This window comes from Chlorocebus sabaeus, chromosome 11, assembly GCF_047675955.1.
Source record: "Chlorocebus sabaeus isolate Y175 chromosome 11, mChlSab1.0.hap1, whole genome shotgun sequence".
Classification (NCBI taxonomy): Eukaryota; Metazoa; Chordata; class Mammalia; order Primates; family Cercopithecidae; genus Chlorocebus; species Chlorocebus sabaeus.
Window position 1 is genome coordinate 109,989,730 of NC_132914.1, and position 24,610 is coordinate 110,014,339.

The 24,610-nt window shown below is 46.2% G+C and overlaps 1 protein-coding gene across 3 annotated transcripts in view; it reads left to right on the top strand.

The window, feature by feature from the left end:
• RPH3A (rabphilin 3A) overlaps positions 1-24,610 on the top strand; it is a 192,991-nt gene that overhangs the window by 127,187 nt on the left and 41,194 nt on the right. For all 3 annotated transcript variants that reach the window (XM_073021124.1, XM_073021122.1, XM_073021123.1), the window contains one exon: positions 10,875-11,021. In XM_073021124.1, the coding sequence (XP_072877225.1) occupies positions 10,875-11,021 (147 nt within the window). The remainder of the gene's footprint in view (positions 1-10,874; positions 11,022-24,610) is intronic.

Below are 24,610 nucleotides of genomic sequence, written 5' to 3' on the forward strand. Positions count from 1 at the left end.
GGCTCTGGATTGTTATGTGCTGTACATTTGGTCTTTGTCACCTCATCAGAGGTCATCCTGATTTCCCAGCAAAATACCTTTGACGCAGAGGCCCTATCTTTTCTCACAACTTTTGTGTTTTTAATTGGATTCATTTCCTAAATACGCATGACAGATTGGATGCCGGGTCCAATAAATGAGCAGCCAGACTGCAAAGCAGCCCCATCTTCAGTTGCGTGCACACATTCAGAAACTATGGAAAGTCATTTTTACCTCCCCTCCCCGCAATCATGGGACTCTGGGACTCACGGTCCCTGTGGCCTGGGACACAGCCCTTCACCTCCTTGAGCGTTGGTTATCTTGTTTGTAAAATAGGCACAGTAACCCTGCCCCTCCCTCCTCACTGGCTGGTGGTGGGATCAAATGAGATGTTTGCAGGAAGCTTCATCAACTGTAAAGCTTAACCAAGCAAAGTTAGATGAAGGTGTGAATTACAGCCTTGCCTTACCCTTATGTTTATATAGACACAACTTATTTTTATATAGACACAACTCTTGCACAACTTTTCCAGCCTTTTTGGACCCAAATAACCACATTATCAGACCCAGAATGCTCTAAAGATTTAGTTATCACAGCTAATATGTAGCCAGGAGACCCAGGAAAACTCTTCTCCCTGCCCTGTGCCTCAGTTTCTCCATCTGTCAGATGAGAGCTTTCAACAAGCTGCCTTGTAAAGACTATTTGAATGCTCTATAAGCTCTGTTGTTGGCTGACAGGACCCTGGACAGGCAAGATCTGCTTTCTATGAAATCATGAGTATATTATTCAGACATGCTGGAGAGAGATGCTGGGTCATTGTCAGATTACAAATATGAACATCACAAGAGAGAAGTTCATGACTCCAGAGGCTCTCAAGTCTCTTAGAGGTTTCACGAATGCTGCAGGTTGAAAGGTAGCATGTTCATCCTCTTCCCCTCTGTCCTTCATCCCCAAGATCCTCCCCTCCCTCCCTCCTCCCTTCCCTCCCTCTCTCCTTCCCCCCTCCCTCCCTCCCTTTCTTCCTCCCTCCCTCCCTTCCTTCCTCCCTTCCTCTATTAATAAACACTTACACCGTGTACCTACTAAATACCAAGCACCATGCTAAGCACCAGGGACGCAGCTAGCCAAGTATGAAGGTATGTCTAGTGGAGTCTACAAACAAATAAAGGGCCAGTCACCAACAAATACACTCCGGTATGTGCGGAGCTATAATCATAGAATCACAGTGGACTGTGGAGCACAAAGACAGTCACCTAGCTCAGACCTGAGGGTGATGATGGAGAGCTTCCTGGAAGAAGTGATGTGTAAGCTGAGACCAGGAGAGGGAGGAGCACTAGGTGGAGGAGACAGAGGAGCTCCCAGTGGGGGACACGGCATCTGCCAAGCCCAACTGTGAGAGACAACGTGGGATTTTATAAGAACAGAATGGAATTCAGTCTGGCTAAAAAGGTTAACAGGAGCCCCAGGTCCCCTTGGCATTCTGAGGACGTGAGGGACCCACAGCATCCCTTCTGCACCCCCCATTAGTCTGGATGGGGTAAATTTCATCCAAAGCGGCCTTTATACCAGCTAGTCATGGGCAAAACATTCTGTGGTGTAGCTGCCCCTCCTTTCCTTCAGGATTCATTAAAATCCCATTCACTGTGCTCTAAAGAGACTTCCTGCAGACACCTGCCCATGTTGGCATCCAAGGGGAAGGCAGGGAGAGAAGAAGAAAGAAAAGAAAAAGGATTAATTTTCTGCACACCTCTGCTGTTGAATGCTTCAGAGCTTTCATGCCCCGACAGCTTTTCTATCATCCCACTCCTTTAGGGAGTTATAATTTATTAATAGGGACATCTGGAGAGTATTTATTATGTGACTATTGTGTGCATGCAATGAAGAATCAAGGTGGGAGGCAGGAAAGATATGGGAGGCTGCCCTTTGCAGTATTTCATGGGGAAACGTCTATGAGGGGCTTCCATCTTGAGTTGGGGCTAATTTCCTTTTGTGTCGGGGTCCACTGATGCTGGCCTTGGTGGGTGGCTTCATTCTGACCCCCTCGTGGTACACCTGAGCAGGTGCCTTCTGGTAGCAGATGAAGCACATCGAGAAGGCTGGTTTCTCAAGTCCTGGACCATCCTCTCTCTACTCATGATTCTCGGCAATTCCCTTTCTCCTTGTGAGTCTCAGGCATCTGGGAAAATGAGCAGGTTACCTACAGTGGTCTTTAGACTTTTTCTTAGCAGTGAAAGTCTTTCTTTGAATAATACTTTATTCAGAAGCCAAATATTTGAGACAGATAAGAGTGGAGCTGGATAAAGACCTTTAGTGGCTGAAAGCATTAAAAATAGTATGGTAAACATTATACAACTGGGATTTAACATAATGGTAAACTGTAAAATAAGTGTAGAAAGTCTAACAAGTTTCACTCTTTTTTTTCTTTCTTTTTTTTTTGCCATGGTGAAAAATGTATCAGTTAGCTTTTGCTGTGTAACAAACCATCTTAAAACTGAGTGGCTTAGAACAGTTACTTGTTCTCAGGCATCTGGGCTTGGTAACTGACTCTATGGACTTTGGCTAGGCTCATTTATGCATCAAAGGGTTGGCTGATCTAAGATGACCATGTCTGGAATGATACATTTCTTCCAACATGATATCACATGTGTCACCTTCCAACAGGATATCCTGGGTTTTCCCATGGTGATGGCAGGGTATAAGAGTAAACAGAAACACACAAGGCCTTTGGAGGCATTGCCTCTGGACTAGTGCAACATCACTCCCCTGCATTTTATTGCCCACAGCAAGTCCTAAGTCTGGGCTAGATTTAAGGAGTAGCAAAACAGATGCTAGAGCCAGGCGTGGTGGCTCATGCCCGGAATCCTAGCACTTTGGGAGGCCGAGGTGGGCAGATCGCTTGAGGTCAGGAATTTGAGACCAGCCTGGCCAACGTGGTGAAATTCTGTCTCTATTAAAAACACAAAAAACTACCTGGGCATGGTGGTGCACGCCTGTAGTCCCAGCTACTCAGGAGGCTGATGCAGGAGAATTACTTGAACCCAGGAGGTGGAGGTTGCAGTGAGCCAAGATTGTGCCACTGCACTCCAGCCTGGGCGACCAAGTGAGACACAATCTCAAAAAGAAAGAAGAGAAAATAGACCCTGACTTTCCGGTGATCCATTTCAAATTCACATGGCATGTATACAGAGAAGAGTGAAATATTGGGGCCATCCTTACAATAAAGCATATTTCATGCTTTTACTAAAATACTACATATTAATTTTTTTCCCCAATGTTTGTCTCTTTTTTTCTTTCTAAATTTTTAAATTTTTTTATTGACATAAAATAGTTTACATATTTTTGGGGTACATGTGATATTTTGGTACCTATATACAATGTGGAATAATCAAATCAGGGTAATTGAAATACGTATCACCTCAAACATTTATCATTTATTTGTGTTGAGAACATTTTAATTCTAATCTTCTAGTTATTTTGAATATACAATAAAATATTGTTAATTATAGTCATCCTATTCATTGTGCTACCAAATATTAGATCTTATTCCTTCTATCTACGAGTATTTTTGTACCCATTAACCATCCCAACTTTATTCCTTCCTCTCCTGGAAATGCAAATTCTCAAGTCCCACCCCAGACCTTCTGAACCCAAATTTCGGCAAAGGGCCCAGAAATCTGCATTCTGGCTAGCTCACCAAGTGAATCTTAGGCATGCTAAAGTTTGAGAAGTGATGAACTCTATCACAGGCCACCCCTCTGCACTGCCCAGAGGCTTTTATAGGTTCAGACCAGTACCCAGATAGGGTTTATGTTATCTTTTCCCAGTAAAGGTGTTCAGGTTCTGGAGTGGGCAGTAAGGTGCCTTCTAAAATAATAGGTGTATTTTGGGTAGGGGCATACAACCAATTCACTGCTTCCACCTCCAAGGCAGCTCTGAGCATTTCTTCCTGCAGCCAGGACGTGGCACATTGTTCTTTGCAGATTAGCTAGTGGTAGACAGGCCCTAGAGAGCCCCCAAGTTCTTCATCATCTGGGGGAACGTGCTTGTTTCCATCCCCATTCACATCACACATACCATCAGCATTTTAAGCCAGTGATGGGCTCTTGGTGTCTCTATACTTTACATTCCCCTAATTAGACCAATCTACTGTGATGCTCAGAATGAAGCCCTATTAAGCTTCATGTGGTGATGCACACCTCTAGTCCCAGCTACTTGGAAGGCTGAGGTGGGAGGATTGCTTAAGCTCAGGAGCTCAAATCCAGCATGGACAACATAACAAGGCCTTGTCTCTTAAAAACAAAACAAAACAAAACAAAACACACCTCATTGGAAAAAATATACAAAAAGATATTTGGAACCAACAGTCAAAAGTTCCTGAGATTCAAGCTTCCTCTAAACTGAAGAGCCACGAATAATTAAGATGAGGGGGGTAGGGGATCTGGAAGAGTTGACTATGGCCTGGGAGATAGAACGTGAGATTGGACCATCTGGCTGCCTTTTAGAAAGGCAGGATAGCATGGTGGCTCAGAGCACAGGACATCCCCCCTGGAGTTGGCTTTGCTACTTCAAGCTGTGCGGCCTTAGGCAAGTGATTAACCTCTCTGAACCTTGGTATACTCGAGAGGAGAATAATGTTTACCTCAAAGGTATTGCAAAAATTCAACAAGACATTAAATGTAAACCCTATGACATAAATATTATTACTAACTCCATTTGACAGATGGAGATTAGAGTCCAGAGGGATAAAATACTTTCCCCTAAGTCACACAGTGCCAGGGTTTGAATGCAGATTGTTCTGAATCTAAAGCTCAAGTTTGATTTGTTTTGTTTTGTTTTGCTTTGTTTTCCATTGCATCCTAATATCTCAGTAGATTCTGGTCTGGGGTTAGCGTATCCGATTGAGAAAGGAAATCTGGGAGCTGCAGGAAGGATTGGTCCAGGAAGGGTGTTTCTGAAAGTTCATTTTCTCCAGCATTCATTCCTGCCACTTAAAGTCAGCTAGGTTAGTTGGTCTCTCTCTTATCTCTTTCTCTCTCTCTCTCGTTCTCTCTCTCTCTCTTTCTCTGTCTCTCTGTCTCTCTCTCTCCTGAATAGCTAAATCAACTAGGCTCACGTTTGTGCAGATGGGCAAGGAATTGATTTGGACACTCCTACTACCATGGCTTTAAGATGTCAAAGAGCTTCCTGATTTCAAATGCCAGTCAGTGATCCAGGCTGCACGTTTTGTTCCATTCCATTGGTTTCTTCCCACCCTGGGTCACTGTCTTCCCATCCGTCTTCCCTACTCCTCCCTATCAAAACATTCTATTTATTCATTCTTTCTTTCATTCAGATTCAGTGCCCACTATATGTGCAGTGCTATTAGGTAATTTTTCACTGAATTGCCACTGTGGCAAGGATTTGAGACACAGTTTCATACCAAAAATATTTAATAAGAAGATAAAGAAAACACAAGTTCACCTTTTTGGAGCATTTACCAAGTCCTAGGATCTACGCTAAACACTTTTTATACATGGTCTAGTTGACCCTCATATGAGCTTGATGAGCTCACTAGTACGTATTCCCTTTAACAGATGAGGAAACTAAGACTCAGAGATGCTATGTAACTTGTTCCTAAGGTTGCATATCCAGGCAGGGAGGGCAGTGCCAGAAAAGAAATCAGAGCTATATGACCCCAAAGCCTACTCCTGCATCCCCTCTCTTAGGTTACTGTATCTTTATAGCAGCCAGGGCTGTCATTGTAGGCAGCCACCAGGTCTGCTTAGGTTGAAGGGCTACTCTGCCAGCAGCTAGCTAATGAGTTACTGTGAAAAATGCCAGCACTCACCTGGAGAGGCAGTCCCACGAAACTGTGGAGCACATCTCAGTTTGCTTGCAAAGTTCCTGGCGCAATTCATCCCTCACTAAAAAGTTAGGGCATCCTGGTAGATTAAAAGGATGGTCACAATAGCAAGGGCTGCTGTTTCCTGGGCACTTGGCGTGCACTTTCATATTTAATCTTCCCAAGGACCCTGTGATGCATGCCCTATTAACATTCTCAATTAACAGACCAGGAAACTGATGTTCAAAGCAGAGCAGAGGCCCAGCACATACTGACAACAAGTGTCAGACCCAGGATTCCACTCATTAACTCTGCCAAGTCAACAAGGGTTCAAATTAGCACATAGTAGGCCCACTGGGTATTTTCTGGATTGGATACAATTCTCTAACTTGTCCAAGGGGAACAATACTTTGGTCTCTGGCTTCGGTCTTTAACAAGATCCCAACGCTGGACTCTGGCTCTGGTCTTAGGGACACAGAGCTGCCATCCTGTGTCCAGAAGCCCTTGGCAAGGGTCTTATCCCAAGGACCCTATTCTTGACGACCTTGTGCTCACATCGCTCCTCGACTCAGGAAGACCTAGACAAGCCCATTCTGTCCCCTGAGAGCAAAAGCTTTGGTCTGAAAAACTGATCTTGTTTCTGTCTGTTTGCTTCTGGAATTAAAACATGAAAATCCACAGGAGGCTTGCAGATTCCCACTGAGACCAATCGGCGACATTTTCGAACACGATGAGCTGTTTGTCAACTACGTGTTCTGGAGCAGAGGATGGGGGAAGGGTTTGGAAAGGTGCCAGCACCCTCCCGCAGGGCTGCTCATCTGCAGTCTGCAGATGGAGGCAATTATCCTAGGCGGGGCCTCTTGGGGACCCCCAGCCCTGCTTATGTCTCTGGAGCCATGTGTGTTCAGATGCTTGCATTTCCTGTGCACAGTAACACTGGCAATGGTGTGGTGGTGGGGTGTGAGCCATTGACTTCAGGTCAGGCTGGCTCCTGACCAGATTGTGAGCTGCAGGAATGTGTCCTTGGAGGGTCTTCACTGGGGACTAGGCCTAGAATCTCACATGTGTTCAGTTTTGGTCACTGAGCTGCTTTGTAATGGCAGAAAATAAAGGAGGATCAACAGAGAAATCCAGGAAGAGATGCGGCGGCAAATAAGGGAGAATAGGGGCAGGTGAAGTGTCCATTTCCATGGAAAACTGATGAGACTTGGGAATGGCTGAATTCCGTTATGACTGGGGCTCTTTGGGAAGGGTAGGTGATCTTCATTATACAGGAGTCCACTGTATCCTTTAAAAGTAACAGGAAGAAACAGCAGGCTGAGGGGCATTGGCACACCAAATGGAAGATCTTCCCAACAGCATGGCACAGACTCTGCATAAAGAGAGTGAGGCCTCCATCACAGGAGGCATTCAAGCAAGGATGAAAGGATATCTGCCAGGAATGCCACAGCAGGCAGACTTCAAAGTGATCCCCACCTCTTGGTGTTCATGCCTTTGTGTAATGCCCTGACCCTGAGTGTGGGCAGGACCTGAGCCTTGCTTCTAGCCTATAGAATACAGCAAAGGGGATGAGCTGTCACTCTTGGGATCACATTATATTATATAAGACTCTGTCTTGGGTGACAGGAGCTAGAGATTCTCCTTGTGGACTTGATGAAGGAAGTGGCCCACACAATGGGATCAGAGAGGTCCACATGATTAGGAAATGTAGGCAGCCTCTAGGACCTTGGGTAGGGACTCTCTCAACAGCCAACAAAAGGCCATGGCCCTGGGTCATACAGCTGCGAGCAAAGTAATTCTGCCAATGAATTTTTGCTTAGAAGCTAATTCTTCCCCTTTCAAGCCTCCAGATGAGAACACGGCCCAGCCCATACCATGATTGCATCCTTGTGAAATCCTGAGCAGAAGACCCGGTTAAGCCAAGCCCAGACTCCTGACCCCCAGAAACTGTGAGAAAATAAATGTGTGTTAGTTTAAGCCCCTACATTTGTAAGAATGTGTCATGCAGCAATAGAACATGAATCCAGACACTGTGGGGTGGGTGCTACCAGTCTATCTCTATCCTCCTGCTGGGCTGGGTTTCCTAGTTATCTGATAACAAATCATCTCAAAAAAGTGGCTTAAAATTACAGAAACCATTGATTATCCCTCACAGTTTCTGTGAGTAGGAATTGGAGGGTGGCTTGGCTGGGCAGCCCTGGCACAAGGTCATTCATACAGCTGCAGACATGTCACCTGGGGCAGCAGTTATCTGAAGGCTTCATAGGGGAACGAGGAGCCACTCACATAGCTGGCAGTTTGGTGCTCGCTGTTGGCTGGGGGCCTCAGTTCCCCTCCAAGTGGGCCTCTCCATGGAGCTGTTTAAGTGTCCTCACAACAAGGTGGCTGGCCATGGTGGACGCTTCAGTGTCTTTTATGGTTTGGAAGCCACACAGCATCACTTCCACTGTATTTAGTTGGTCACACCGGATCAGCCTTGATTCAGCATGGGAGGGGACTACACACAGGAGAGTATGAATAACAGGAGGCAGGGACCTCTGGGGACCATCCTAGAGGCTGGTCATCATACTGGTCTTCTTTCCCTCCAGCATGCTGCCTGCTTGCTCTACTTCAGCTTTTGCAAAGAAAGTTTGGTGCCCTTTGCCAGACTCAATCTCTCCCCTACCTTCCATCACCCCTTTAGCTTATCTTTGATGTCTCAGCAGAAGTCAGCCATAGCTTTGTGGGGCCCAAAGCTTATATACTTAAGGGGCCCTCTTCAAGATCAAAAAGAGAACCACCTTGCTTCTGCAAACTTTCCTAATCACATGACCATTGCTAGGGCCCATCCTAGGGCCTCAGGAGGTGCCTGTGCAAACAGGGGGCCCCAAAGCTTCATCTTCACCAGGATCACAATGAATTCTCCTCGCTTCCTCAAGAAGTTCTGCCCAATCTCTAGGATGAGTAACCTCCATTGCTTCAGTCTCCCTGCATGTCACCTGTATAATTAGGCATTTAACATCTCCTTTGGCCTCCAGGGACCAGGTCTTATTCAAAACCTCTTTTTATGTACTTGCTGTCAGAGAATGATCTAAATGCCACGGACACAATAGAGAACCAGGGCCAGACAAGCTCCGTGCCATCCTGTAATCTATGTTCTGGTGGGAGATAAAGGGGTAATAAATATATAACAAGAAAAAATTTGAAAGATAACTTCAGCTAGAGACGGGTGCAATGGAGAAAGTGAACCAGGGCAATGAGAGATCAAAGACAGCCTCTCTGAGACCAGGATGATGAGAGGAAAGATCCAGGGAGATAAGTGTCCTGGCAGGGGGAACAGCAAGTACAAAGGACATGAGACAAAAAGAAGACTTGGGTGTTTAAGATTGAGCAGAGAGGCCAGTGCGGCTGGAGCCTAGTGACCAGGGGGAGCAAGGGGCAATGAGGACAGAGGCACAGGTAAAGGACAGACCAGGTAGGACTTTGCAGAATAAGCAAGAAGTCTGGATTTTATTTTATTAAGGTAAAATTCACATACCATAAAAGTAATCACTGTAAAGCATACAATTCAGTGGCATTCAGTATCTTCGCAATGTTGTACAACCATCACTTCTGCCTAGTTCTGGGTTTTATTCTAAGTCAATGAGACACCACTGGAGAGTTCTGAGCAAGGGGTTTGAGCAGTGTTAGCATGTGCTCATCCCAGAGGTGTCCCATCCAAGGCCACACGTGGGAAGGCAAGGTGTGTTTCCAGCAGAATTTCCCCAGGCCACGTCCTCCTTCCCTTTCTGGAAACAAGACTTGCCCCAAGATATCTGCTTCCCTTTTCCTTCAAACTCTTCCTTCTCTGCTCTTCAGAGCAAGCTAGCTAAGGTAGGGGGATGGCAGAAGAGGGGGAGGAGGGAGGAAGATGGGCTTTTAATTTCCAGCCTCCAATGTCAAAAGGCAATTTCATGCCTGCTGCTGTGGTTAGGCTAGCAGAAGGGACCAAGGCTGGCAGCTAATGCAGGGCTGGCTCCTGAGGATTCAGAGTTCCTGATTTTTTTCCCTCATAGGGACAAGAATTTCTAGCGGTGTTCAACCCTGCCTTCCGCTCCAGTGATACACCTCAGAGCCTTGGGGCGTGGACCATGGTGTTAGTGGAGAGGATACTAATTTGTCATAGACCACAGCCTTAACTCTGCTCCCAGCAGCCTCCGATTCTCTGAACCACTGCCGGGCACAGGTCCCATTCTTTCCATCTTGTGGAGGGTAAATATGCAGGATGCTCGGGTCTGAATCCTGCTGCTGCCACTTGTCAGCCACACAACCTTAGGCAAGTGCTCTAATTTCCCCTTGCCTCAGCCTCCTCACCAGGAAATAAGGACACAAACAGCCCCTGCCTTGTAGGGGTGATGTGAGGATTAAATGAGGTAATGCAGGCACACGGGGGACTTGCATGAGAGATAATAAGCTGATGCGGGCACACAGTGGGCATGTGTGAGAGATAATTAGGTAATGTGGGCACCAATAGATGTTATGTCAGTGTTCGCTTAAAAAGACAAGAAAAGGCAAAAAGAACACAAGATAGAACCCAAAATGTTACAAGAGCCTTTGAGGCTGGAAATCTAGACATTTATGTGAATTCAAGAGATTTTTACAACCTAGTTGGCAACCAGTTTAAACTTATTTTAAAACACTCTGTGGCCCCCAAAAGCCATCTCTCTGCCAGGCAGATGCTGTGGTCAACCTGGGACCCAGGGCTTCAGACTCTGCCTGTCAGGCTGACAGAAGTCTACTGTTCCAGAATCTTTTCTGAAATATCTTTACTCTCCAGGTTTCCATGAGCTTGCTTGACAATGTCATGGAGTATCTACTGTGTACTAAGCATATAAGCAAAATAAACTCATCAGAAGCCTAAGAGGGAAGTATGTGTGTCCCATTGCACAGAGGAGCAGACTGAGGCTCTGAGAGCTATAATCCTTTTGCTCACAGTTTCCCAGGCAGTGAGTTTCCTAGCAGGAATTTGAACTACTATTTTTCCTCCACCCTCACACCTTCCCAAATTTCTTTTCAGGCTCCAGGCAGGCTGGTCCATCCACCCCAGTGGTCAGCCTGACAGGCAGAGGAAGCAGGAAGAGCTGACCGATGAGGAGAAAGAAATCATCAACAGGGTGATTGCTCGAGCTGAGAAAATGGAAGAGATGGAGCAGGAGCGAATCGGGTGAGGCTTACACTTCCGATTCACCCCAGAGCCGCTAAGGCAGGAGGGTGTGCTGGGCTGCCTCTGGGCTTTGCCATTTGTGACTTATGGGGCCACCTCCCTGCACCCCCTCCGACTTCCCCACTGGCTTTGTTGCATGAGGGGGGAGAGTTGGGAGAAGAGAAAAGGGACTAGAGGAGAGAGTGGGCTGCGAGTGAGGAGTTTCTTGCCTGAGGGTGCATTGAAGAAGGGGCAGGGGGAGGGGTATTGTGATAGGGAAAGGGGAGATGTCATTGGAGGCTTCAAGAAGTGGGGTGGGTGTGAGCATGAGGTGTCTCAGCTAATCACAGCTGCATAGGGATGTGTTCTAGAAATGAGAGCCATGTAGGTGTCAGAAGGTACAGCTGAGGGCAAGGTTAGGAGGGCAGAGAGTAGGTAAAAAAGAGTGTGTAAAAGAGAGAGCATGTTTGAAATTAGTTATATAAGACAATTGGAGAAACCAGTCCTATAAGGGTCAGACAGCATGTGAGTGAGGAAGCAGAGGTTAACCTGATGGGTCCGGACTCCAAGAACCCGGGGTCCCATGCCAGCTCCCTACTTGCCTACTGTGGATCTTGGGCAAGTTGCTTAACCTCTCTGAGCCCTAGTTTGCTCACTGGCAGAATGGGGGAAATAACAATAATTATCCTATAAGACTCTTGTAAGCATTGAGGTGATGCATGCACAGTTCCTGACCCAGGCTCTGGTGACACTATGTGTTTGATAAATGGTAGGAAGGAGGGGAAAGTGGGGCTCAGAGGGAGGGGATAATGAAAACATGTTTGGAAGAGAAGCAAGGCTTATAGGAAGGATGTGTGATGAGTGGATGAGAGTGACAAAATCAATGAGCAGGGACAATACCAGAGAGCAAGGAGTGGCATGGGTGTGGGCTGGAGCTGGGGGACTGGGGAACGTGTGGGGCATCATCGGGGAGGGAGAACAACTTAGAGAAGGGAGTGAGGGTATGTGTTTGGGGAGCTTTTGGTATAAATGGAGACTTTGGCTGCCGGGATACAGAGAGGCCATTGGAGTAGTCTTCCTAGATCCAAATATCAAACAGGAAATGGGAAGGCAGGATGCTGGGACACCACCGCCACCCTGTGCCCCTCCCCAAGCCCTCCTGCCGGGGGCAGCCATTGCCAACTGCTTACAACGGATTTGGGCACTGAGGTGCCCACTGATCTCCCTATCCAGACCCTCAGCCGGGGGTTAATGAGGTTCTTGGATGGAAAATGATGCTCTGGGGATGCAGGAAGTGGGTGCCTTTAATTTGATCCAGATAATTGCACTTAGGGCAGGCTGGGGAAATCAGAGGTGTTGTTGACAAGTGACAAACAAACCTCAGGATGTGTCACAGGATGTGTCAGCTTCACACTTGACCCTCTGTCAGCCTCCTCAGGTGGTCACCAAGCAGATGGGTCTGAGAGGCTTGCTGATGGGGTTAGGTTTTTATTTTGCTTTGCTTTTTAAAAGATATTTCAGGAGTGGAAAGTTCTCCAGGCTGGCAGTTTGTATGCGTGTGTGTATGCATGTATGCATGCGTGTGTGCGTGTATGTGCATGTGTGTGTGCACATGTGCATGTATGTGTGTGTGCATGTGTGTGTGTGCATATGTGTGTGTCTTCATACAATGATGGGCCTCAGTCATGAGGGAAGGAAATGTATGTATGTTAAAGGTAAACAGTGAAAACAAGAACTCTGCTCAACCTTTTTCTTGCGTGGCACTTATCACCAGCTATCACATTTTATATTTCACATATTTTCTTTAACTATTGTATGTCTCTCCCCAACAGATTAAGATTCCTAAGGATAGATATTTTTGCCGGTTTTGTTCACTGCTGTATTCCCAAAGCCTGGTGTATAACAGGTGCACAGCAAAATATTTGTGAGTGAATGAATGAACATGGAAGATGAGGCTGTCTCCTAACTTCTTTCTACATTGCCTGTGGCCAAGAGGCTTGGGGGTTTATAGTCTTATCCAGGGTCCAAATTCCCAGGGAAAGTACTCTGACTGTCTTATGTCAGATACTATCCCTTGTCCAATCAACTGCAGCCAGGCGTGCCAAGCCCTGTTGTATCAACATGGCCACTGGGCTGCCTCTGGGGGTCAGGTTAAGCAGGTCTTTGTGGACTGAGCAGATCCCAGCTTAAATGATATAGAACAGGGTAAATGGGGTCCCTGTTTTATCTTCAATGTCCTGCTGTATTCTCCCTACCAACCTGGTGACATGGTGGCAGAGCATTGTGGTTAAGAACTGGGGTTGCCAAGTCAGGGAGACCTCGATCCAAATTCCAGTTCTGCCACTTACCCGCTGTGTGCCCTTAGATAAGCCACTTTACCTCCCTGTGCCTCAGTTTTCTCATCTGCAAAATGGGGATAACATTATCACATACATCTAGGTGAGTATTTAATTAGCATGCAAAGGATTATTATGGTGCCTTGTACAAAGTACATGCTTAATAAATAGTGGCAATTATTTAATTGTGAGGTTTGTTTGTTTTTTTAAGAGAAAACTGATTGTTGACACTAGCTGAAGCCTTTGTTCTAGAAGTCTGCCCTGAGACTCCTGTTTGGCAAGTCCTGAAACTCTAGCAGCCCCTGGCTTCCCCTGAAGGAGATTTGAGAGGCTTCCAGGGGAGCTTGGGCCAAGTCTTTGGTGACAGAATGTCCCAAAGACTTGCTGAGACAGTGTGTTTTCTGCCTGGCTTCCCAGAGTGGGGAGGACAGTCCCGGAAGATTCTGGCTGTGGTTGTTCCACAGCACCCTTCCTGCAGCCAGCCCTTGCTGGTAGCATCGCCAGAGGCAAACCCAATGCTATTTGTGTCTTATAAGCTCAAACCTGCCCTGATTACTGTTCCACCCACACTTCCCTGGGAAGGGATCAGAGAGGAGTCAGATGAAAGCCAAGTGAAACATCAGACATGGAGCCAAACTGAAAATGGGGGTGCTAACTGGGGCTCCCATTGCAGAACATGAGGATCTCAGTTAGTGAGCTCTAGGAATCTCAGTTTCCCCATCCATCAAATGACTCAGTCTCTTTCTCAGGATTCTTTCTGCGCAGACTCTACAGTATTTTGGGGGTGTCTGGTGAGGGGCCTCACACCCTACTGTTGGCTGTACCTCTCAGAGTAAATGAGCTCCTTCTATGTTAAAATTTCCGATGTAGCTCTGTCCCTTACTGGGTCTGGACATCAGCCCTACGATGCTGAATGTTCTTTTTTATTACCTGAGTGAAAGCTGTCTGGGAGAGTTACGAAATCCCTGTTAATAAGCATGATAAATAATCATCATGATGGGTGTCATTTATTAAGCACTTACTATGTGCCAAGCCCATGTCTAAAAACTTCATTTGAATTAACTCATTAACTGCTCCTCTCAACCCTGTCAAGTAAGCTATTATTATCCCCATTTTGCAGGTGAGGAAACTGAAGCTCAGCCAACTTAGGTTATTTGCCCAAGGTTATATGCAGGCAAGGTACACATCCCTATTTGGCTGACTCTCGGAACTATGCTCTTAAATGTCTCAGATGTTTTTCCTGAAGATGTGTTCCCAAATTCCTAGGCTCTGCAGAGCATGGAAATTTTAATTACTCAGGTTTGGAGGGGACATTTTGAGAACTGGAAGCTGAAACCCTTTCTGTGCTGGCCCAATGATTATTTCCAGCTCTTATTAACCTGTCCGTACCTTCCAAAGCTGCCAGGGCTAGTATGCATGCTGCTGTGGTTCTGAGAGTTCCAGGAGAGAAATGCCCTCAGGCTTCCCAGGAAGCATTGCCTCCCTGGGGCAGTTTTGCAAGAGTTAGCTGCCCCAGGGAACCCCAGGCCATGCATAGCAACCCAGAGCCGCTTCATTCCATGGAGCTCATGTGCTTCTGCCAGGAGGAATCTAAATCTTCACTCACCACTTAGCTCACAACCCAGCTCTGTTCTCTTCAGCATCCCAGGAGGGAGAGAGGATGGCCAGAAGAGAAACTCATTAACCAACCTCATTTTGCCCCCACATTTCTTATATAAGTGCCAAGTGGGATTTCAGAGTTTATTTTGCATGCCCGACTGCTACAGACTTTCTATATTAGTTAGGACACTTTGCTTACAAGAAAGGAAACTAATTCCAGCTAGGTTGTTTCAGTCATCTATTGCAACATAACAAACCACCCAAAACTTTGTGGCTTAGAGCAAAACAGTGTATTATTTTTCATGATTTTATGGGTTAAGGATTCAGATAGAGCTCTGCTGGGCAGGTTTTCTGTTCCAGGGGACATGGGCTGGGTTTGCTCACTCAGCTGCATTCAGCTGGTGGTTCAGCCAGGCTGGAAGGTACAAGAAAGCTTTACTCCCATGTCTGTACCTTGGTGCTCTTCAGGTAGCCCCTCTCTTTGCATTTCATCCTTTCTTATTCATTAGTCTGGCCTGAGATCCTTTACATGGCAGTTGGATCCCAAGGGAACAAAGATAGGTGTTGCCGGGTCTCTTAACAGTGAGGTCTGGAACTGGCAGGTATCACTTTCTATTGAGGACAGGAAATAGATCCTATCTCCTTATATGATAACTGTCATGTGCATGCAGAGGAGGAAGGCATTACTGGTGGCTATCTTTATCCCATTATGCAGAAAGAGAAATTTAATATAAGGGTTCATACATCTCTCCAGGGATCTGAGGACAAGAACACAGCCTAGCCTCATGAAAGGCCTACTTCTCATCCCACATATTAGAAAATATAACCATGCTAGCTAGAGCCTCCCAGTTTTTATAGCTCTTCTTAGTCTCAATCCCAAATTCCCAGAGAAGGAACTCTGATTGACCTAGCTCGCCCTAGATGCCCGCCCCTCATCCTATCAGCAGTGGTCAGAGGTGCCAGGCTAGACACACGTGGCTGCTGAGTACTTCTCCTGAGCATAAAAGGGCCCCGTTGTGAGTTGCAAAGCCACACCTAGGTTACTCACAGGACTTTTAGAATGTATTAAGTTTGGAATTAGACGTTTGCCTCCAAAATTGGTTTGCATTTCCACCTCTCTCCCTGGCATTGGTAAGGCCCTCTTTATCCTTATTCTGTTTCTGTCTGTCCAGAGCCTCTCAAAGGCATTTGCTCACATACTTGCCTGTGAAGGGACTGGCAGCTGGGTGGATTCCATTCGAGGTCAGCTTCCTTAAACAGATGGACCCAAAAAAGTAATTAGGATTTGTCATTAACCTTGGCATCCACACGCCGTGATGGAGGAGGAAGTCAGAGAGACTTCTTGTTGACAGGATCTGTCACACCCCTATCACCTTCCCATCTTGATTCCACCTTCCCCTGTGTTTTTGGCACATATTTTTTCCAAAATATAGACAGAGGGAGAAGTGAATAATGATGCCTGGAACTTGCTACGTCTAATTAGGCAGACATCTGTCCTATGGCTTGACAAGCCGACCATAAGCCAGGTCATACTCTCCTCTTTCTAAAGGAGGACTCCTCTCCCACATTTAAACCTAAAGTCTTAAACATTCTATGGATGGGATCAGGGACTTGTGGGCATTCTGATAATATCAACATATTTATGTATGTGTCTATGTGCATTTTTTTCTCAAGAAACATAGATTTCATCAAGTCTGGGGGGACTCTGAACCCCCCAGTGTTGGGAATTATTGAGTAGTACCTCAGTTTTCTCAGGGATCGGACCAGTGCTTTTTCCAATGTCCAGCTAGCCCTAACATGTTATAGAATCTGTTTGTATAAGATGAAAATACGGTTGGGCATAGTAGCTCATGCCTGTAATCCCAGCACTTTGGGAGGCTGAGGCGGGGGGATCAATTGAGGCCAGGAGTTTGAGACCAGTCTGGCCAACATGGTGAAATCCCATCTCTACTAAAAATACAAAAATTAGCTGAGTGTGGTGGCACATGCCTGTAATTCCAGCTACCCGGGAGGCTGAGGCACAAGAATCATTTAACTCAGGAGGCAGAGGTGGCAATGAGCCGAGATCGTGACAGTGCACTCCAGCCTGGGTGACAGAGAGAGACTCTGTCTCAAAAAAGAAAAAAGAAAAAAAGAAAGGAAAGAAAGAAAGAAAGAAGGAAAGAAAGAAAGAAAGAAAGAAAGAAAGAAAGAAAGAAAGAAAGAAAGAAAGAAAGAAAGAAAGAAAGAAAGAAAAGACGTGCAACACATTAAGGAAAGTAACTTAACCCAATCAAGACATTTGGGGAATTTTTCTTTTTTCATACAAAAGCAAAGATTTTTTTACTTGGGAGGCTGAGGCAGCAGAATTGCTTGAACCTGGGAGGCAGAGGTCTCAGTGAGCCACCTAGATCATACCACTACACTCCAGCCTGGGCAACAGAGCAAGACTGTCTAAAAAAAAAAAAAAGATCAAAATAGAAGTTTTCTGGATTCCTTAATTAGCTCGATGCCTGCCATAAAAGAGAGAACAAATACATGTTGAATGAATAATGTATACTCAGTGAACCATAAACCCAACTAAGATGCTTATCAAACCACTTTACCCTTACGGCCTCCCTCATGGCCTCCCTGACCTCATCTGTAAAATGGGAAGTTGGACGGGGTAGTCTTCAAATCCCTCTATCCCAGGGCTTCCCAGGTTCAGTACTATTTATGTTTGGGGACAGATAATTCTCTTTGTGGGGGCTGTTTTTTGCATTGTAGACTGTTCAGCAGCATCTCTGGTCTCTACCCACTAAGATGCCTGGTTTAACTCCCTACCCAGTTGCAACAACTAAAAATGTCTCCAGACACTGCTCAATGCCCCCAAGGGGCAAAGTCACCCCCTGTTGAGAACCACTGCTCTAGTCCTTTTGTTGGTGGAGAAGGAATGGGAGATGAAACGGACTGTGATTTTCTTGCAATCATACTCAACTTCTAGCAAAATAATCATAAGAAACCGCTTTTATTGGCATCATGTGCCAGCACTGTGCTCAGAGCTTTATGTAGATTCATTTATGTAATCTTCACAGGAATCCTATGCAATAGAATATATTACAATCATTCCCATTTCACAGACGAGGAAACTGAAGAACAGAGAGGTTTAGCAGATTGCCCAGAGTCACACAGTTAATAAGTGGGGGGACTGGGATTATAAATCCAGGCTGGCTGGCTCCAGGATTGGGCTCCTATTCTGCTATTCCATAGAGAAACAAACATTTATCTCCAAGCCCTGTGCTAGGAACTTTCAAATATCATATATTTCCTTTAATCCTCATAATGTCCTCGCTGAGAGACAATCATCTCTGCTTTACAGCTGAGTAAACCAAAGCTCAGGGAAGTTAAGCCACTTGCCCAGAGGCACACAGCCTTTATGTGGCCAAACCAGACTTTGAACTTGAATTTGTCTTTCCACTTTATCCTATTGCTTTTGGGGAGTACAGGTGGGAAAGGCAATTGATGGACGATTTTGGGGATTCAGAGAAGTAATTATAGGATATCTCAAACATTTATCGAAGTTAATTGATCATTTCATATGTTTCTTCATTCAGTTGAACAGTTCATTCCTGTTTACCACAGTGACCCTTGGCCCCTTCAGGCCTCAGCACCACATTTTCCCAACTCTATTTTTCATGACAGGAAAGAGCAGGGAGAGGGGTCAGAAAGAACCCCAACCAAAGCACTGACATGAAACAAAGATGTCGTTCTAGCATCTGGGCAGCTGGACCTAACTTCCAGATCCAGTTCTTCCACTCTTGAGCTGTGTACACTTGGGCAAGTGAGTTCCCCTCTGTGTGCCTTAGTTTCCCCATCTGTAAAATGGGAGTGAATAATAGAGCTTCTCTCCCAGATTGTTGATGGCTTAAGGAAAACAATGCATACAGAGTACTTAGCACAGCACCTGGCACAGTAAACACTCGGAAACAGCAACCACAACTATTGCTGTTCCTGGGTGTGTCATGACACAGCACCTTGCCCAGCATGGACTGCACTAGCCCAGCTGAGCCCTCCAGTGGTCTTTCTTGGCTCCCTCGTCTCCAACTCTGAACCGAGGTGACCTCTTTCCCCAAAGTGCCGAGGCCCAGGCAGGAATCCCATTCACCAATCCCTCAAGGAGACTGAGATCTAGGGCTCCCCAGGTGGTGACAGTAACAAACAACAGGGAGAATTAATGAGTCTGAAATGCACATGCCCTGCATGCCGGCATGTGGCTTCCTGATGGAGCAGCTCAGTCATTTAAGGACAGGTTCCTGAGAGACCCTGGCATTAGAGCCTCAGGCCAGCCCCCATCAGAGCAGCCATTTCCCCATTCACAGCAGATGGTCCAATTTTGACTTCAGAAAGTGCCAACTTTAATAAACTCAACAGTAATATCCCCCTACTTGGCAATTAGGGTGAGGTGAAGAGCGAGCAGGGATTCTGGAATTGATGGTGTGGTGTGTGGTATGTGTGTGTGGTGTGTGTGTCTGTGTGTGTGTGAGAGAGAGAGAGACAGAGACAGATACAGAGACAGAGACAGAGAAAGAGGCAAAGATCAGAGAGAGACAGAGAAGGACAACATGACATCGTACCCATTCTCCCACTTTGCTGCGTTTTTCTGAATGGTGAAATCGTGGTCAACCACTGCTTCTAAAGGCAGCTGCTCTGGCTCTGTCCCATGAGTTGGTGGAACCCCAGCTTTTAGCCATTTCCTCTGCTGATTCAGAGATTGGCACATAGACCCATCACACTGGGGAAAGCAGGGTGTCTTTCCCAGGCTCTGCTGCACACCACATGAAGCCTACTTTCTGGCACAATTGTACATCCATTAACCTTTTCCTCAACATTCATCAAGATGTTGCAGCAGTACAGGAAAGCTCAAAAGTAGTTCCTTGAATGTTTCTGAGGTCAGTTTGGGGCTTTTTGTGGGAGGTTGAGCATCAGAAATAAGCAGAGGTCGGTCCTGGGCTTATGACCTTACTCGAAGAAGGCAGCTGATTGGATCTGATCTCTCTGTAAGAGCACAGTGTGTACAGACATGCATGTAAAAGTGTATTCTTGCATGTAGGTTCTAATACATGTGCGTGTGTGTGTGTATGTGCATGCGCACTCATAGCCGTATGTACACGTGCCTCTGCAGGCGTGCCTGTAGGTGTATATGTGTGGGTGCATGTGTCATCTGTGTGTGTGTGTGTGTGTGTGTGTGTGTGTTTAGAGATAGGCACTTGAGTCCTATAAATTTCTAATCAACGCAGCCCCTTTAAACGCTTTAGAAAGACAGATTTCACAGGCAGATGATAGCATCCTGGATACCCAGAAAAAAAGTGAGTACAGGGATATATAAAACCCACAAATTTCCAGAATAAATAATTAGCAGCAACCATTACTGAATCGTTACCATGTTCCGGGCATTTTATAAACTAAAAAAAACTATCTCATTTTACCTTTGCAACAATCCTAAGAGGTAAGGGCTTTGTTTTCCCTAATTTACAGATAAAGAAATTGAAGCTCAGAAAGGTTAAGTAGCTTTCCTGGGGTCACAGAGCTAGGAAGTGGCGAAGTCCAGATATGGGGCCAGGCAAGCTCACTCCAGAATTGGCACCCCAACCCCTGCATCGTAACTGAAAGTGTGCACGTCTGCAGGGGTGTGTGTGTGTCTGTGTCTGTGTTGGCGTGCCTGTGTATAGGGAGTCTATGCTTTCTTGGGGCTGCATGTAAATACCTGAAGAAAGCGATTGGAACCTCACAGAGTCAGAAGCTTGACTTGTCTGACATCCACAGCCAGTCAGGGAGGAATTGTTCTGCAGAGGAGGGCTAAAGTTGGATTCAGACCCAAATCAGGCTCTGGGTGACTTGATGGGGCAAAAATGTGGGTGTGGTAGGCAAAACAATGGCCTCCCCCAAAATGTCCACATTCCAATCCCTGGAGCTTGTGCGTATGCTACCTCCAGTGGCAAAAGGGTCTTTGCAGATGTGATAGTTGTGAATCTTGAGATGGGGAGAGTATCCTGGATTATCCAGGTGGACCCCATGTCATCACAAGGGTTTCCTGTGAGAGGGAACAGGAAGATCAGAGTCACGGAGAGATTAAAAGATGCCCTACTGCTGGTTTTGAAAATGGAGGAAGGGGCCATGAGCCAAAGAATGCAGCTGACTTCTAGAAACTGGAAAAGGCCTGGGAACAGATGCTCTCCTAGAGCCTCCAGAAGGAATGAAGCCCTGTCAATGCCTCGACTTTAGCCTTGACCTCTAGAGCTGCTAAGATAAATGTATATGGTCTAAGCCCCTCAGTTGTGATAGTTCGTTCCAGCAGCCACAGAAAGCTAATACAGCGAGTGATTCCTTGAAACCTGCTGGCATGCAGTGACATTTTGTGGCCCTCCTTCTGATATGCTCTTTTACCACCATTGAGTTAGACCCATTTGGACCAACCTTGTAGTTTCAAAGGACCTGCTCAGCTCCATGTGTGGAGAAAGACCAGAAACCTGCCTGCTTCATTCTACCTGGAACAGCTGCAGCATCTGAAACCCTCACTGCACCAAGCCTCCCAAGGGCTCCATTCATTTGTTCAAGTGTTGTCTCTAAATGGGGCTGGGCATGGTATCTAATACCTGTAATCCCAGCACTTTGGTGGGAAGATTGCTTGATTGAGCCCGGGAATTCAAGACAAGCCTAAGCAATATATTGAGACCTCATCTCTATAAAAAATAAAAAATAATAGCCGGACATAGTGGCACACACCTATAGTCACAGCTACTTGAAAGGCTGAGGTGGGAAGATTGCTTGAGCCCAGGAGTTTGAGGCTGCAGTGAGCTATGATCAAGCCACTGCACTCCAGCCCGGGTGACAGAGCCAGACCCTGTCTCAAAAAAAAAAAAAAAAAAAAAAAAAGGCGGGGTGGGAGGTTGAGTCTCCTCCACTGAAAGCCCTTACATGCTGTCCCATCACTCTTCAATAAAAGACCCTGCATGGAGTGGTCCCTGCCATCTCTCCAGCCTCATCTCCCACCATTCAGCCTCCCAGCCATGCTGAGCACCTCTCACTTCCTTCGCATATGCTATTCCTTGGTTTCTCTGAGGACCCGTCCTGACTGTTCCTGTCTCTCTCTTGTGAGTTCTCAAAGCTGCTCATACTTGTCCTTCAGGGGACTTATGATGGTTATGGCAATTTACGTGATTTTTTTTTTTTTTTTTTGAGACGGAGTCTTGCTCTGTCGTCCAGGCTGGAGTGCAGTGGCGCAGTCTTGGCTCACTGTAAGCCCTGCCTCCCGGGTTCATGCCATTCTCCTGCCTCAGCCTCCCAAGTAGCTGGGAGTAGAGGCACCTGCCACCACGCCTGGCTAATTTTCTTTTTTTTTTGTATCTTTAGTAGAGACAGGGTTTCACCATGTTAGCCAGGATGGTCTCGATCTCCTGACGGGATACACCCGCCTCGGCCTCCCAAAGTACTGGGATTACAGGCGTGAGTCACTGCACCCGGCCACATGATTTTTTAAACAATGTCCGATCTCTCACTTGAACACCAGCTCCATGAGGGCAGTGATCTTGTTGTTTTGCTACCGTTACATCCTCACTGTCTACTAGGCACATAGTAGGTGCTCTATAAATGTTTGTCAAGTGAATGAATAGCCCGTCTGCCTCCATTGGGATAGCAAGGCCAGACCAAGTTGGGAACCTGCTTCCCACCACCTCCAGAGTCCATCCATTGGTGCCCAGAGGAGGGGACATACTCCTACATACTCCTGGTGCCTCTGAGAGCATCCTGGGAATTGGGATGTGCCCGCCCGACTTCACTGAGTAACCAACAGCTCACCTTAAGCACCTAGCCTGGTGATGGATGTTCTCAGGATGCCAGGTGTGAGTAGTCATCATAAAGTTAATCAGGCATGTAGAGACATAGTAGTGGGTGTCAGCCACTTACAGGGTTCAGCTAATTGGGCACTTCATGTGAGAGAAAGGGATGGAGACATTAGATAGGTAAACAAAACCAGGCAGGCAAATAACACCAGGCAGCCAATGCAGACAAGGTCTACTCTTAGTCATCAAGGGTCCTTCCATTTCAAAAAAAAAAAGAAGGAGAAATCTCAGTGTTTCTCTCTCAGGATCTGAGAATTCAGAATGCTGCACATGAGAGGAAACTTGAGCTGCAGCTCTTCTAACCTCTCTTATTAGAAGAGGTTTTCTCAAGGTCATTGACTGGAAAAGAGGTAGGATTCAAACCCATGTCTTTTAACCATTGGCCACATGATCTCCATCTTCAAAAATGCACTTTCTTCTCCGATGTAAAAGTAATACATGCTCATTTTAAGAAAGTCAAGAGAGTATAGAGGAGGAGTCCAGTGAGTTGGGTGCATTAAAGAGGGAAGTGAAAATTATCCATAATCCCTCATTACCTGGTGATAATCGCTGTGAATATCTTGATGTGTTTCCTTCATGATGTATATATACATATTTGGGTGCACACAATGGAGATGTTCAGGTGAGCACGTTTCAAACCCAAACTCACACCCTGTTCACAATCCTGCACTCTGGGTTTTTGTTTTTTTCCCACTTAACACAGCAAGAAGAATGTATTTCCATGGGATGTGCCTCACCACCTCCTTTCGTATTTCTTAAAGTGTAGCCAGGAATTCACCAGCAGACTCAAACAGGGAGCCGCTTTAAAATGCAGGTTGCTAGGCCTCCCGCAACCCCATAGAATTATTCTCTGAATATTGAACATTCTCCCCAGATGATCTAGATATACCATACATTTTGGTAATATTTCCCCCACACAGTGGCTCTCAACAGGACTTCATGCTTAAATACTGATATCCAGGCAGAATTAGATCCATAGCTGAGAAGGTTTAGAGTCAGGGCCGGGCGCTGGTGTTTTTCTTAACACTGGCTGATTGACATGCAGTGAGGGTAGAGAGCGTCTCCCTTACACATCTAGGGCTTCCCTGCCAAGACTGGTAAAAACATCTTACTTCTGGGGTGAAGATGCTGAAATGTTTTATCACTAGGATAAAGACCCACTTGTGACACATGGTCCACCATGACCCAATTTTGACTTGGCTTCTTGCAAAGTTTTATTCCCTAGTTTAAAGTCTTAGGCTGTTGGGGTCTTCCATTTTGTGGCTGCAGCATTTGAGGCAGCAGGGTGCCCTAACAGGCAGGCTGCAGGAAGCTCCCTGATCATTCCTGATCTTCTGAGGGAGAAGGAGGATTTGCGTGTTCCCACCTCACATGCATCCTCTTTATTGGTCTGTACTAAATTCATGAATAATGAGGGTCCCTCAGCTGAGACATTTGAGTAATAATCTTAGTTCTGTTGCATTTCTGTGCCATTTGCTGCTGCTGATAGGAGATAATGAGACACTCCCTGAATAACGTGTGTTCATCAGGCCTTTTGGCATCCAGGAGTTAATGGTGAAAGGAACAGGCACTAGGTGGGGAGGCTGCAGTGTGGGTTTGCAAGTGACAGGCAAGTCTACAGCCTTCATTTTCCAGGAAGAGGCAGAAAACCCTTTTAAGTTTCCTTAAAGCACAATGCGGTTTAGAATTGGATTTGTCCCACGCCCTCTTCCTGAGCTGCTTTGGCAAAGCTTGACTTGAGGCAGGAGGCTGTGGGGATTCATGGAAAGCAAAGATGATTGACTGAAGCAGAGAACCAGATTCTAGCTGTGGCTGAGTG